We start from the raw sequence: 15,736 nt of genomic DNA on the forward strand, positions 1-15,736 counted from the left end.
TCATTCAAAGCTAAGTTTAAAAACAGTCATATCACTCCAGATAAATGAAACGGACATCTATGTGCTCCCAAAGTTAAAAAAAAAAAAAAAAAAAATCTATATGATTGTGCAATGGTGACCAAAACTGCACTCTCATGCACCCGTTTCTATTGTGCAACTATAAGTCTGTGCTAGTTTACCAACTTCTGCAGATTCCTTCAGCCTTGTTGTGGGCAGGGTCTCGCTGGTGTCATCCAAGACGGCTGCCAGTGACATTTCACCTCTGGCCTCAACGAGGGGCTGCACAGAACTGTACTTAAATACTTTTGTTCACTGAATGTTACACAGAAAATCCAGGAAATGTGTTTACAGGCACCTCATCACCATAAACCCCACATTCACATGCAGGTGGACGGCAATCTAGCAATTTTCAGATATTTCTGCCCTCAAATTCTTTTTGTACTGAATTCTGAGGTAATGTCTTATTGAAAGAACATCCACATGGTTGGGTTTCACCATTAAACTATTCAACTGCAGAAATGCCTTATGTACACTTTTAGTGGGGCTTTGGATTTATCAGTTTTTAGACACAAGAGCCCATCTCTAAAAGTGAGAACTTTTCCTTTCATCCCTCTGCTGCGCTGCCACAACGATTCTTTAGCTGTCTGACATCTCCGTCATACGTATGTGCACATGTAAAAACACACACATGGCCAAGAAATCAGGTTACTCTAGCAGAAATCTAGCCCTGTTAACCTGGTTCTCGCACCACAGTTAAGGAAACCTGAATTCTCCTTCACATTAAGTTTAGGAAATGATGTTACTCCAGAATGACAAGACTGACTAGGTCTTGTAAGTGCAATGTATACACATTGAATGTTCAATTTTTTGATATTTCCATGTTTTTTATGTTATGTTTTATGCTTTCATGTTTGGATTCGTCCAAAGATATTTAGTATTTCCAAAGAAAATTAGGTTTCTCTAGGACAATTAAATGCTCTGCTGACACATTAAAAGTTGGAAAATAGAGGCACATAAGCAACACATAAATTGACACACAAACACACACAAACCCCGGATTCTAACTGTTTCTGGTGCCCTAAATCACTCAATGAGATTAGAGAGAGTGTAGTTACAGTGCATGTCTGGTTTTACCCTGGTACATGAAGCGTTCATTGTGTCCATCATGCTGGCACAGACAGTGTAAGTGTGTGTGGGTAACAGACAGGTTGACAGATAACCATTACCAACATGCAGGGGGGATTAGCCGCTTGTGTTCAACGACCCAGACTTTTTTCAGATTAACCATGCCTCATCCCCTAATCCAGGGGCCAGAGTGAGATTAGGACCCCCGTCTGCTCTAAACTAGGAGGCGCAGGGGGGGGAACCAAAGGATGGAGTGTGGGTAGGTGGAAGAAATGGGAAAAAGAGAGGCAGAGACTGGGGAATGGAGAGAGAACTGGACAAGCAAAGAGAAGACAGTCAGATGAAAATCCAGATGGAAGAGGGGTAAAAAGAGAGGAGAGAATTAGATGGTAGAAACAAAGAGGAGAAAAAATGAGAAAAAGTGAAAAATAGGAAGACACTGGGAGCTGGAGAAAAGCACCAATTCATCACCAAGGTGCCGACTGTGAAATACAAACACACACACACACACACACACACACACACACACACACACACACACACACACACACACACACACACACACACACACACACACACACACACAAGTTTGATGTAAAAATAGAGCATAGACCAGCAGCTTTCTTCACCACCCCGCACAGCTCTGAGCTGTAGGGAGGTGTGTTCATACTGCCCTTAGAAGTAGTACAAGATCGCACAAGATTTGGTCAAGTTTACAAAAGACTCAAACTCTTGTTGTGATATTGATTTTAAATGCAAATATGCACACTCCTCCTGCTGTGAATCAGACTGACGAGTAACAAAGCTTTCCATCTTCACGGGGCTCGTGGCAGTGCTACCTCCCACGCATTACAAGACGAAAATGGGCAAGAGGTAAAAAAGGACTACGTCAACACCAGCACAAATAAAAACTGGAAACCAAAGGACCTGAACAAGCTCCTCACATCTACACACAAGGGATCTGTGACAAGGTACCACACCTTTTAATTGAAGCAGCTTTTTTTTTTTGATAGAGAATGATAAAAAGCTGTGCATTAGAAAAAGGGATGAAAAAGGAGGGGGGAGATGGCTGTAAGGTGAGCGAAGGAGAAGTTTCCTACCTCCGGAGTGTTCGATTTTCACCGCCACGCAGGCCTCTTCATCTGCGTTTTTGGACTGGAAACAGACGGCTTTGCCTTTCCTCTCTGCAACAACAAAACACAAGATTCACTATAAAAAGAAGCCGACAATTGTTGTAGAGTACCAGCAGACTTGAAAACAGGAGAATATTTTATTACTCAACCCAAAACTGAGGCCGGAGCCTCAAATATTTTCAGACAACTACATGTTTTGTTCATTAGGGGCATCAACTCGGTTGTACAGAGAGAGGAGATGAAAATGAGGATGCAGGAATAAGAGGTAAGAGGGAGCATCCGCATTTCTTATTTTCCAGTAAAAAAAAGGCAGTATGATGGACATCTGTGAAGCTTGAGACAATCAAAGCTGCTGGAGCTGTGGAGCACTTTACTGGTTGCTGCATTTATCAAGATCAGCCATAAGCTTGTGTTTGTTTTGAAAATGAAAAGGAATATACCGTCCCTTGGAGATAGAAACCCCTAATTAGTCTGTCTGTGATTTGTAGGGCATCGTCTGTGGGGAGAGCTAACACTCTTTCAACACAGCCGTTTAATATGCACATAAAAGATTAAAGAGAAAATAGCACCGGTTGTAAAAACAATGATGAGCTTGCATGTGCATTACTGAGCCCACCAAACATACACGCGTGTAGTCACACACATAAAACTTAGACAATTAAAAAGACTGGTGCACACACACACACACACACACACACACACACACACACACACACACACACACACACACACACACGCTCCAACATTCTGATCTAATATGAAGTATCAAAGCTGCGGGATGATTAGTGCAGTTGTTGACATCAAGGAACATGTGAAAGCGACACACTGCACAGTATAAACAAGCTGCACAGCTGCACAAATTAAAGTTGAGCAGACTTCCTTCAGCTTTGCTTCTCTCCAGCAGCATGCTGACAATGACAATGAGGTGATGATGGCAATGACCACAACCAATTACAACAGTGAGAAGCTTATTTCATTAATCTTTTATTCTAAATTTTTCTTGAAGGTTACATCTAGATTTTATTTTAAGTTAAGATCCATTTATGTTTTATAGGACAATATAATCGGCTAATACTGGATTATCACAGCTGCAAACTGCAGTAATAAATGTTTTATTCTCAGTATTTTTTCCTCAATTCAAGTCTAATATAGTTTATATTATTTTTTTAGTTGTGTAAAATATTTTAAATTTTATAAATATAGTAAATTTTCACATTTACTGTCATTGTACTGCTATGTCATTGGTCCAGAGTGAAATATCTAAATTATTAGAAGGACTTACATGGAAATTAGTACAAATGTTCATGGTCCACAAGTCAAAGTTTATCCTCTGAAATCAGCATTTACTGGAAGCACAAAAACTATTCTCTATCAATCAGTCATGCTGTGATTTTTTCCCAATGTAAGGAAAAAATATACAAAAAAAATCCATACAGATTGCTTTAACATCTAAAAAAGTATGGCGAAAACAGTATGCCAGTGTATCAATATGAGTCTATTTATGCACATTTTGTAATTGAATTAGTCTTTAAGTAGACTGTCAATGCATCACTCGTCATTATCTCTAGTAACAAACTAACATTTGCACCAAGTATTTAGCACCGTTATCAGTTGGGATATGATAACGCAGCAGCTCCGAGCTGAGACCGACATAATGGAGTTGGGATAGTGCCTTGTAAAAGAAAAGTGGACAGACCCAGCGTGGGTCGGTGTGTGTGTGTGTGTGTGTGTGTGTGAAGGGGGGTATAATATCCTGGCTCAGGGATTATAGGGGGGCTTTCTCCACCCACCATCTGGACTCCTCATGACAGGCCTGCCTGCTGTTCACACACACACACACACACACACACACACACACACACACACACACACACACACACACACACACACACACACACACACTTCCTTTACAGTACATAAATTTAAACCAAAATCAGTTATGTAAGTTCTCTATTCAGAGTATAAATCTAAGCAGCTTATCAAAAGCATTATGTTCATATGAGACAGTTCTCTATAGAGAAAACCCACTAACTCTAAACTGTGTAATGTATGATGGGGGACAGTCTACTGGTCCAGCTACTGGCCTGACCCCAAACTTCCTCCTCCTGTCTGTCAACTTCCTGTTTTTTTTCCACAGCCTACAGTATAATCTGGAGTTCCCAACTCTTAGCATAACAAGCGTCTGACCACAGCCCATAAAGAAACTGCAAGAAAACCCACGCAAATGTCCACACGCACACAGTGGACACAGTTATTGGTTAGGTTTTGGGGAGTGATGTGAGACACAGGTCACAATAAGATCTGGATAATGAGAGTAAAACTCAGAGCCATATCCATACCTGCTAGACAAATTAAAGTCTGTCTGGAAGCAGTGACAATGACAAGTTGGTGAGAATACAACAAGATACTGTTGAAAAAGATGCTTCCAGTCTTGCCCTCCACAAAAACAGAAACAGACGTCCAAATGAAATTAGTGGTACTGTGGGAGAAACTGAGGAATTGAGAGAGTTGAGTCGATTTTTTACATTGATGTCTGTTTCTTGCCAATTTACTATCAATTACATTGAACACAAACTGCACTGATATAGGCGAATATAAGGGTATTTATGTCATGTCATGCCATGTCAGATTTACATTGAACACAGCCTGCCAACTGGGGGAATAAAAAAAAAAACTCACATCCATCTCATGTACGGCTTTGGGCTTGGGATTTTAGTTAAGGAAAATAAAATTCTAATTTATCAGTTACATTGCAATCAGTCTCCAAATGAAAGCTTTTGCTTCTCCTGAAATAACCTGAAGTTTACACAAGACATGGATTCCAGTACCAATACAAATTGGTGGTTTGTGTTTTGTTTATATAAAGCTGTAATGACGGGGGCTAAGCAACAACACAGTGGTGACTCCTCCCTGACAGCTACGATATGATCTGCTTATGCAGGACAGTTAATGAGCTGGGATATCTATCAGATCTTCAAAACTGCATGTGTATGTATATGCAGTAAGTGGTGTAAACAAACCTTTTATCACATAAATCCACCTTTCGGCTGCCGCTGTTCACTATGACCTGGTCCATAGCAACAGGAAGACTCTGACAGACGGAGGGCTGTGGACCAAATGAGTAATGACCCGGGTCTGATCTTTAGTCAACACATAACATCCTAGTCCCTCCATTGTCACCACTTAGGGTTTCTCTACTTCTCACCATTTCTAGCAGCTTTTTTGTTCTAACTGAAAACATTGGGATATATTATGGATGCCCTGTATCTATTAGAATCAGATGCCAGCTGGAGCAGAAATAAAAGATTACTAATATTCCCCTGTATTATACATATCCTTACAAAAAACATAAATAAAAAAAAAACATAACACAATGTATCTTAAAAGATAAGGCTGGCAAAATTCTATTTTTTTAGTCAACAAATCCCATTAAAACCCCAAAACCAGAAAATTTATTGATCCTACTAACAAGAATGCCTGACATAGCTTATTCCTTTGTGCTACAGACCACCAGTGCTCAGAGCACCGAATGTGAATTAATCCGCAGCTGGAAATAGACCCAAACAAATGTATGTATGTAATGCAGTGCGCAGCTGTTATAGGAAATTATAAAAAACCAAAAAACAAAACTATATATTTGCTACCCGTTTTTAAAGATTTAGATCTTCAGTAAGAACCAATTGGCAGTACTTGGTCTTTTCATGCGATTTGTTGACAATAAAATAATGAGAAGTGTCATCTTTCAGTTAACTTAAAAAAAGGTACTAAATGTAAGAATGTGAACCAATTGACATGTAATAATCATTTTTTTATTGCCAATGTGTGAACGGGCTGCAACATAACTTAAAAAATTAGACCTTCCTCCAACTTTTGGCTATAACAGCCTGTGGACTGATTTCTGTGTGAAGGACTCAGGGTGAATTTTCCGGGAAAATACAAAGGATGTGATGTTTATGCTCACTCCTAAGTGCCTTGTCTCAATGCCTCTCTAGTTTTATCTAGACCAACGTCGGGGGTCAACATTTAAAAAACAAAACAAAACATAATGTTAGTCGAATTATAGTCTCGCATAGCCAGACCTATCTCCACACTTTGTTTTAGCAATGGAGAGTCAAATATGGTTTATAGTGTCAAACTATGTACAAATACAATGTAATCTTTAGTTTACTTCATCTATCAACATGATGGCGGTCTATCACTTTCAGTCTGGACTATGTCATGTCACGGTTTTGAGTGATGCCCAGGATGCTCACCTACCTACAGAATGCGAGCACTTGCACGAACAACAGGGTGCTGACTGCAGTTCACTTAACAGCCACCGGTGTCATTTATAACAAGGGTTCTCTGAATGTCACAGATAGAACCTTTAACAGAAAAATAACTTCAATTATAAAACACAAGCAAAATCTAAACTAAAAACATAAAAAACTATGAATTCAAAATGTAGAAATTAAACATCAAATTACTCCCCTCTGACACATCTACCTTGCCTACGCAGATAAACTTTTGTTGAACTTGACTAAAAATATGAAAAGTTTCTACTTATTGCAGACTTTGCATTTGCTAAATAGGAAGAACAAATCCTTGTCTATTCTAACCAAAAGGTCATTTCCCGCAAATTTAGAAATACCAGTCAACCAGTACTCTATGTGCCGACAATGTCTTCAAACCAAATTACATTCATCTTTATATTCATATTCACATATGGTACTTGAATATGTCACACCGGCTGAAAGCTTTCCTACAGTTACTTTCATTTTCTGGACACCGTGAGCAAGAAAAGTCCCCTTTGCCTTTTATACAGACCTACAATTTAATTCACCTTTCGCCATACAAATTGGTTCCCCCTAAACAGACAAGCTGCATGTCTAGAATGTTTTTAATATGACTGTGCCCACACGGATGGATACACTCGTCTAACAGCACCTGATGTTTGTGGGTTTCTAAGATAAAACCAGAGCTTCCTCCAGTGTTTTTTTTCCCCTCAGTGGTTCACCGACAGTTCTAACCTCTGAACTCTTTACTGAAACCAAAACTAACTATTTTAGTTATGTTCTTGAGCTACCTGGCTGTTTAACAAAATAATAGATCTCTACAGTACCTGTGAGCACTCCTCTCCCGTACAGCTGGGTTTTTCCCTTTCCCTTTTTGTCAAACACACGATGTTTATCCATCTCAGAGCCTCCCTTAAACTCAGTTTTACCAACATCTATAAGGAAATTACACTCCTTTCTTCAGATGCAAGCTACCTTGTCGTCTGTTTACTTCATGTGTGTATTTACTCAAACCCTCGGAGTACCTGCCATGTATCTGTACAAAACCGGTTCCCTGGAAACCGAGAGTCACCAGGAGGGGGAGGGAATAGCAGGAAGGGAGGAGGTTGAAGTCGTCCTTCAAGATGTTGATTCACGGTCACTTTTAACCATTTCCATAATAATGCCAACACTCAAGGACAAAGTCACCCCAGGGTGGGAGAGGAGAACAGGATGAGGAGAGAAACTAAAGGCGGGGATAGGAACACTGAAAATCACTGCTGGTGAAAGGTGAAGGAAGGAGGGCGAGTATAGTGTTGATCGAGAAGTGAGAAAGGTGAAAATTAACCAGCCATAATAGTCATTTTTTAACTGTCTACAGTTTTGCCAATTAATCTACCAACCCATTATTAAACAAATTTTCTAGTATGATGAACCATAGGTTTTTTTCTCCCATTTTTTAGCTCCTGAACCAGTGCATCCTAACTGTATTTCCTCACACGCTAACTGTTTTACACAAATATGACTGCACAAAATGACCCAAAGCTCAAATTTAGCCCTGAAATACTGCTGCAGAAAATGAATGTTACACAGAGAATCTGAAATTAAAAACGCCTAAGTCAAAGAGGGGATTCTGCACTTATCATCCTATAATGATGAGAAATAGATACCATTAAATATATAAAAAAGGACTGTTTCTGCCCATAAGGACACAAGAATGCTAAGTAACCTCATTTGCATGTCTGCCCTAGATTGGAGATAACTACCATTCAAATGTAACTCATAAATAATGGAAAGGGGAGAATGTATTAATATGCCAAGTCACACCCCTTTAATCATACTAAGGTTCATGCTGGTGATAACGTGTGTGTGTGTGTGTGTGTGTGTGTGTGTGTGTGTGTGTGTGTGTGTGTGTGTGTGTGTGTGTGTGTGTGTATATATATATATATATATATATATATATATATATATATATATATATATATATATATATATAAATATATATATATATCTATATATATATATATATATATATATATATATATATATATATATATATATATATATGTGACATGTCTGAGGTTTTCATGCTTAACACAGAAGAGATTGGCTACTGAATGAGACCAGATGCGTCTGTCTCCAATCTCCCTCTCCTGTCATTCCATAATGGACAATTACCAGAGAGTTATGGTTTTCTGCCACAAACATAATAGAGTGAAAATTAAAAGGCTTGTAAAGCCTTTATGTGGTCAAGGCCACCAGATGAGACCCCTGTCTACAGCTCATGCAGCAAACATGGACATATAATGTACATGGGGTTTACTCTCCATCTAACAAGTCCAATATTCACTCTCCTTTTAGCTTCGTTTTGATCTCCACTAAGTCTGCCATATGGTGCTGCGCAGGTAGCATACAGTGGATTTATCAAAGCTTTTTCTCTAAAAACTTATCTAAACTCTCTTATCTGCTGCAGCTGGAAACGGGAACTAAAATAGTAGAATTTAGGCTTTAAACCCAAAACAATGAGCTAAAAGATGCTAAAACGCTCTTTAGAGGTGAGAAGAAGCACAGAGTCGGGTGATAATTGGGTTCATCACCACAGACATCACATTCCATATGGTCATTTCAGCCAATGTATATAAAAATATTGATTGGTGCAGCTTTAACTTTTGAATTTTCTTGTAAAATACTGGATACTTACACCTTTTCAGGCCTCTAAAAATCAATCTTTGGTCAAACTGCTCACAGATAATATCACGTATAAAGCCATAACTTGAGGCTGGGAACCCCTGATCTTGTAATAAGGTGTCGTTTTGACTGCAGATGTAGTTAGTTCTTACTGAATTTGAGCGGTGGACTGTGGGTGTTCCTTATCCTTATTAAAAGAACTAAGCTCCTCCAGAAAGCCTTCCTTTTTTAACTACAAAACTGTTTGTATGCATTTCTCGTCCTTTTCGCCTTATTCTTGCTCACATTCCAATATCTTAGACATGTGCCTCATAAAATGTGTACATCTTGTGCTGTCCATCTCCTTACTGGTTCCCAGAGTCCTCCCTACAGAGCCCCAGCATGTGAAGATAAGCTTTTGGCATGATCTGAACACACTCTCTGGCCCATGTCTAATGAGGGCAAGCCAAGTGAGCTGTGATCTTGAAACTGAATGGCAGCCCTCCGGTTAAACACTTCCTGTCTGTACTTCAAAGAAGGCATAAGGAAAGAGGGAGGGAAAAAAAAAAAAAAAAAAGCTGTCAAAAATAGTTTTCACTGCAGCGATAATAATCCTTCAGAGAAGAATGACAATAATGGAATACTTAAATCTGGATTTCAGACACCTATTTAGTTTCAGATCATTCAATTGATCTAAGCAGGCATGAAACCTTGAGTTGATTTGGTTAAAAAGCATAGAGAGGTTAGTAGCAGAGAGAAAGAGAGCGATGAGAGTGAGATCCAAACAGCAATGTAGAGGTATTGGACTCTATGATCACTGGTCACTGAGAAAAGGATCGATTGTTAGAGTCACAGTATGCGATTACATCGACAGGAAACAGTCATTCTCTCTTCCTCTATCTCTCTTAGTTTCCCCCCCTTTACCAAGCCTCTTTCTTTTCCTTTACCAGCCTGCTGTCTCCCCCTCTATCACCTTCTTTCTCATGTACTCCCTCTGCCCCCCCCCCCCCACCGCCCCCACCGTGACCTTCCAAAGCTACCTTAGAAAACACAGCTGCTGGGTAGGAGCTCCCAAATGTGTCAATCAATAGCCTGTCCGCTCAATCACCACATCTGACTGGGCCCCAGCAGACCCGTCTGTTCATAAATGAGCAACAGGGCTTATTCACAGTGTGCTCTTTTATGATAAGACTGAACCAGATGGATTTGAAATATCTCACAAATGAAGCACAGATATGTGACCTATATCCAGTATAAAAGACCATTAGTCTATGTGTAAACAGAAAAGCAATCAGAATGTGCCTATAAACAGCAATAAACTACAGTAAACCCCAGCAAACCAGCTGCACTCACATATTTAAGTTAAATTAGTGAAGAGCCATGTGCCCCGAGGGTATTCTTTCCTACAATATGCCTGAGGCCCATTTTTGAGCAAAATGTTTACAAAAATAAACATTTAAATTTCCATCAGCTCAGCAAATGACTTCCTGAAGCGAAAATATAACTTTATCTCTAAAAATAACCCCATGAGAAATTCTCAAACTGATGCAGATGAGAAAGTTTTTATTACTCATCTGATGCTGGCTACAACTCATGCTGTCTGACACAAAAAACAAGGAAGCGCACTTGCTATTATTCTGATGCACCAAGTAAGAAGCCACATCAGACGCCTTGTACACAGGAGGGACATCACATGACATTTGTGAAAGGACATGGTGGACGGATATTTGCCGACAACACTAAAGAGGCTGTTATGCAATGAGTATGAAAAGTTTTGCAGGGGCGATTATGCCAAGACTTTTTACCCTGAAAATACACTAAAAACTGTTTGCTAAACCCTTTCAACTGTTAAGCTTTGGACTTTTGCACATGTTGAGGAGGTACACAAGGGGGGACTGCATAATAAGAGCAATACTTTCTATATAAAAAGGCTCAGAGGTTTGTGTTTTTTTTAAGCATTTTTAAAACTAAGAAATACAAGAGCAAAAGCATAAGAAATTGATTAAGCAGTACGTATATACATTCTAAAGTAAACTACAAACGTTAGCATCTCTTGCTAAATAGCTTTACTGTATAGTCACTTAGTGTTACTTCCAAGGCCAAAGAGCATCGGAGTGTAGTTTAACGTTAGCAACTCTGTCCTGCTTTTCATTAGATCTGGGGAAGTCCACAATCCAGCAACTCCAGCAAAACTTGCTATCCAAGATAGTGTTACATTCGACAAACAACTTGGTGATATAGTCCTCATCCTAAAAGCCTGAAACATACAGTTATTGCAAACATACAAAATACAAACAATAAAAAAATACATAAAATCTTTGTGTTGCTTGTTCAAAAGTATCCAAACAGGGTTATCCAAGAGTGAAATAAGCTACAAATCTCACATTTTCCTTGTCATAATACTAGGACTAACTAGCTCTACACTGCAAAACAAAAACTTTCTTTTGTTCCACATCTTCTTCATGGATCATGGTGATGATGCTGCCTTTTTGCCGGGGACATGCAGCTTTTGCCTCAGTGTTTTAGCACAGTATCATGTTTGTAGCTTCAAATATTTTACAGGGTCCATTTCAAGAGGACGAGTCCTCTGGAAACATTAAAAAGTCGGCCGGAGACAGGGATTGTTAGCAATTCATGGAGCTGGTGTTAGCTTACTTAGCTAGCTAGCTACAGTTGAGAAAATTTGCTAGTGACAGTTGTCATAGATGGCTAGAAATGAGAAGCTTGCTTTTGTCTGCCTCTGGCTGAAGGACCCACTACTGTTAAAAGAAAATACAATACAATTTCAAGTGGTAAATTTACCAACATTATCTTTGGCTCATGTGCTGTGCAAGAATGGAAACTTTTACAGGCATAGCAACAGCAACTAAGGGGGCAGTGCTTAGCAAACAATCAATTAATTCAAAAGATCATAGTTTGATTTAAAATACTCCTGATTAATGCTTCATTTCAAATCGGTCTTAAATATCTCTTTGTTTATCTCCTTCTATTGATCCCCATGCATTTATAAATAAGCAACAGAGATTTATTAATGCTAAAAAGATTTGACTCAATGCATTATGCATGAAGTAAATAGATGCTGAATATAATGCCAATCAAACAGCGTGGGATAAAGACTTGTGTCTCAGACAGGATCATTGTGCTCAGTATGAATGAGTCCTTCTGACTGGAGGCACTGGAGCCCATATTCTCAGTGCAGAGCTGGAATTCACAGAAAACCCTGCAATCCTGAGAGCAAGTCTGCAGCCAAGACTGGGGTACTAATGAGACAGAAAGAGAGAAAAAAAAAAAAAAAAAAAAACACACCTCTTTTTTCATTCATCATACCTGAAGTAAAATTATTTATTCTCATTTCTGACACTATGTTTGTCAAACATATTCTCTTAACCATGATCTGCACACTCCACGTTCAAACTCGCAGTGCTCATAAACTCAGTCATCTGCTCTTCTGTACATCTGCACTCACATACACACACACACACCCTGCACACAAATATACAGCACGTTATCTGACATGTCCTGGTGGAATAAAGTGTCAAGACAGCATCAGCGTTTCTAGTCTGTTTCATGAGAGAATCAGCAGAAAGACAAACCACTACACACATGGAGGACAAAAAGACAAGATGATCAGTTGCCTCAAATACAACTGGTGATGCCTGCGCAGGGCCGTGACACAGCATTTTTAAATTTAGCATTTAGAAAAAAGAGAACAAGAAAAAAAAAAAAGGAACATACCTTCCAGAAAATGCAAGAACAGGCCAAAATGAGAATAATGAGGCTTCTTGGAGGCAGACTCAGTGTTGCTATCCTTGTATGTACATTAGTATCCATTGTGATGAGGCTCGTAGCACTCCCCCCTCCTCTCAGCTTCTCTTTAGAAACAACATGCGCTCTCCTTTTTTGTCCCATTTTTTAAATCATATCTCATACCTGACCCCTGCTGCCTCTATGACAGGTTCCCTTCCCCTTGAGCCGTGATACTGCAAGCTTAGACGTAACCTCTGTTTTCCCGTTTCTTATCACATTCAATTCATTACTTACGGATTTATATTTGAGCCACAGGAGCGTCTCCACTTATAAATAACAAGCTCCTAACCTCCCTTTTTTTCCACCTGAGCTCTTGGATTTGTTGCAAGGACTTCCTTGGGCATGGAGGGACCCCGTCAGTGGGATCACACACAGGCCTGGCGAGGAGCCTTGTTAGTATAAGAATTGGTGAATGGTTGCTTCCATTGTGACACAAACATCTGACACAACACCCTTGACACTGCCTGCCTGTATGGAAAGCTTTAAAGAGTGGAGGGAGCACAACAGAAAATATATTGCTGCAAATAAAGTTAATGGTTTCAATTGCAGAGATAGCTAGCCCAATAAATTAGAGCACACAGCAGGGAGATGTAGTGGGATTAAGCCCGAAGAGAAAAAAAACGTGAGGCATATTTTGTCTTTAATGTGCCTGGTAATAAAAAGTCATTATCGCAAGAATTTAGTGTTTCATAAATAATATTTACTAAGCCATTTTTCTCTGTTGATGTAAGAAATCAGGATAGAGTGGTGCAACTAGGATTAGGATTACATCTATCATCAAGAGAAGGCATTACAGCTGTAATGACAAGGTGACTTAAAATTGTAATTTTGTTTGTACAAGGTTCAGCAACAGCAGGCCACACTTTACACACACACACACACACACACACACACACACACACACACACACACACACACACACACACACAAACACACACAGACTCGCATATTTTCCCACAGCTCACTGTGGACAGCTGAGGCTGATTACGCCAAATCATGGCAAACAGAGTTAACTGAAATCAACAGCAGTAGCCTCTACATGCACAAGCACGTGCGTTTCTGTATGTGTGTGCATGTGTTTGTGAGTCGCAGATCCGTAATGCATATCTTGAGACAGCCTGCAGCTGAGAGTCTCAGTCAACAACGCCTAAAAGAAAATTAATAGTCCCCTCCAGCCAATACAGCTCCCACTGCTTAGAGTACCCACAGAGCTCACACACACACACACACACACACACACACACACACACACACACACACACACACACACACACACACAGCTGCCAACCTTAGCTACAGCACCTGCCAGAAGAACATCCTGTGGTGAGATTTAGGGTTTGTCTTTTGTGATATGTACTCCTCCCTTTGTTAACCATCACTCTCAGCAGGGGAAATGTCTGTGTGTGTTGTGTGTCTGTCTGTGTGTGTACGTGCAGAATCGCAAACAGTATTTTAGGGTCTCTGCTTGTCTGTCAGCTCTTTTAACCCAACGCCCCACAGCTGCATTGTGCACTGGGTGGATACGGTGTGTCAGTGCTGATCGGTAAGCCAGACTAAAAAGAGAGAAGCACTAACCTGAGAGGAGGTTGTGCCCAGTGGGTCCAGGGAAGAAATTAAAATCCACACTGCTAGACTGAAGGGAAAAGACCTCTCCCTCCTCTCTCTGTGCTCTGTCGCTCGCACCGGCAGGTTCAGGCTCTTGTTAAACCGCTGCCTCGCTGCATGGGTTGCGTCCTCCCTTCCTTCCTTCTCTCTCTCTCGATCTCGCTCACTCTCACACTTGGGCGCTCAGTGACAGACTGACTCACCCTTTCACTCAACCTCCGCTTTTGTGCTTGCTGATGATTCTCTCTTCTTTTACCCTTTCCTCGAAGCTCTGTCTTCCTCTCTACGTCGCATGAAGATAATCACATTCCACCGGAGACAGGGCATATGGCGGGGGAGCGGAACTCAGCCCCAGAGCAAAGCCCCCTCTGTGTTTGAGTGTGTATTTATGCCTGTGTGTGTGTGTGTGTGTGTGTGTGTGTGTGTGTGTGTGTGTCGCATGGACAATCAGTCCCATTGTGTTGTATGAGGGGAGGGCCCGTTAGAGGGGAAGAAGCCAATGGCTGCACTCATCTGCTGTCCCTGCTGCTGCTGGCTGTAGCAGATATAGGTGCTGAGCGTGACACAAAACAACCCCCCCCCAGAACTGAATGGGGGGGAGGGGGGGGGGCACAAGAGAGGAAATGCATCTGGAGAGAGAGAGGTTGAAGAATTGATCTGCCCGTTAGAGAGTAGAGGCCTGAAGGAGAGGTTTATAGGATCATTTGTCACCTTCATTGTCTCTCACACTGGCTTGTGTGATGCGATTTGAACTCCCGCTTTCCAGGGTTCACGCTGAGAAGCACATTATAGGTTGGAGGTTGTCATTTCTCCTGACAACCACATGAGTGGCTACACACTCCCGAGAGGAGGTCAATGGAGAAATATTTACAAAAAGAAAAAAAAAAGTTAGGATATTCTTGAAACAGACTGATGTCTATAGAGCTCTTCTGGGGTTTTGTCTTTTTTCTTTCCAAGTCAATCGAGACAAGTCCAAGTTAAGTCTCAAGTCCTACTGGGCAAGTCTTAATAGGTAAGTTGCAAGTCCATTGTAGTTAAAAAGCTGAAACATTATCCTGGAATGATGAAATCTGGGGCACACAGTAATGGTAAGAGCTGCAGCCACCAGTGTTTCAACATAAGGCATGTCTTCATAGTAAACAATCT

At 40.4% G+C, this 15,736-nt stretch overlaps 1 protein-coding gene across 3 annotated transcripts in view; it reads right to left on the bottom strand.

The window, feature by feature from the left end:
* The window catches only part of fgd4a (FYVE, RhoGEF and PH domain containing 4a), a 54,120-nt gene that overhangs the window by 20,380 nt on the left and 18,004 nt on the right, over positions 1-15,736 (bottom strand). For all 3 annotated transcript variants that reach the window (XM_040133849.1, XM_040133848.1, XM_040133851.1), the window contains exon 2: positions 2,226-2,309. In XM_040133849.1, coding sequence (XP_039989783.1) covers positions 2,226-2,309 — 84 coding nt within the window. The remainder of the gene's footprint in view (positions 1-2,225; positions 2,310-15,736) is intronic.

Source organism: Xiphias gladius, chromosome 8 (assembly GCF_016859285.1).
Source record: "Xiphias gladius isolate SHS-SW01 ecotype Sanya breed wild chromosome 8, ASM1685928v1, whole genome shotgun sequence".
NCBI classification, from domain to species: Eukaryota; Metazoa; Chordata; class Actinopteri; order Istiophoriformes; family Xiphiidae; genus Xiphias; species Xiphias gladius.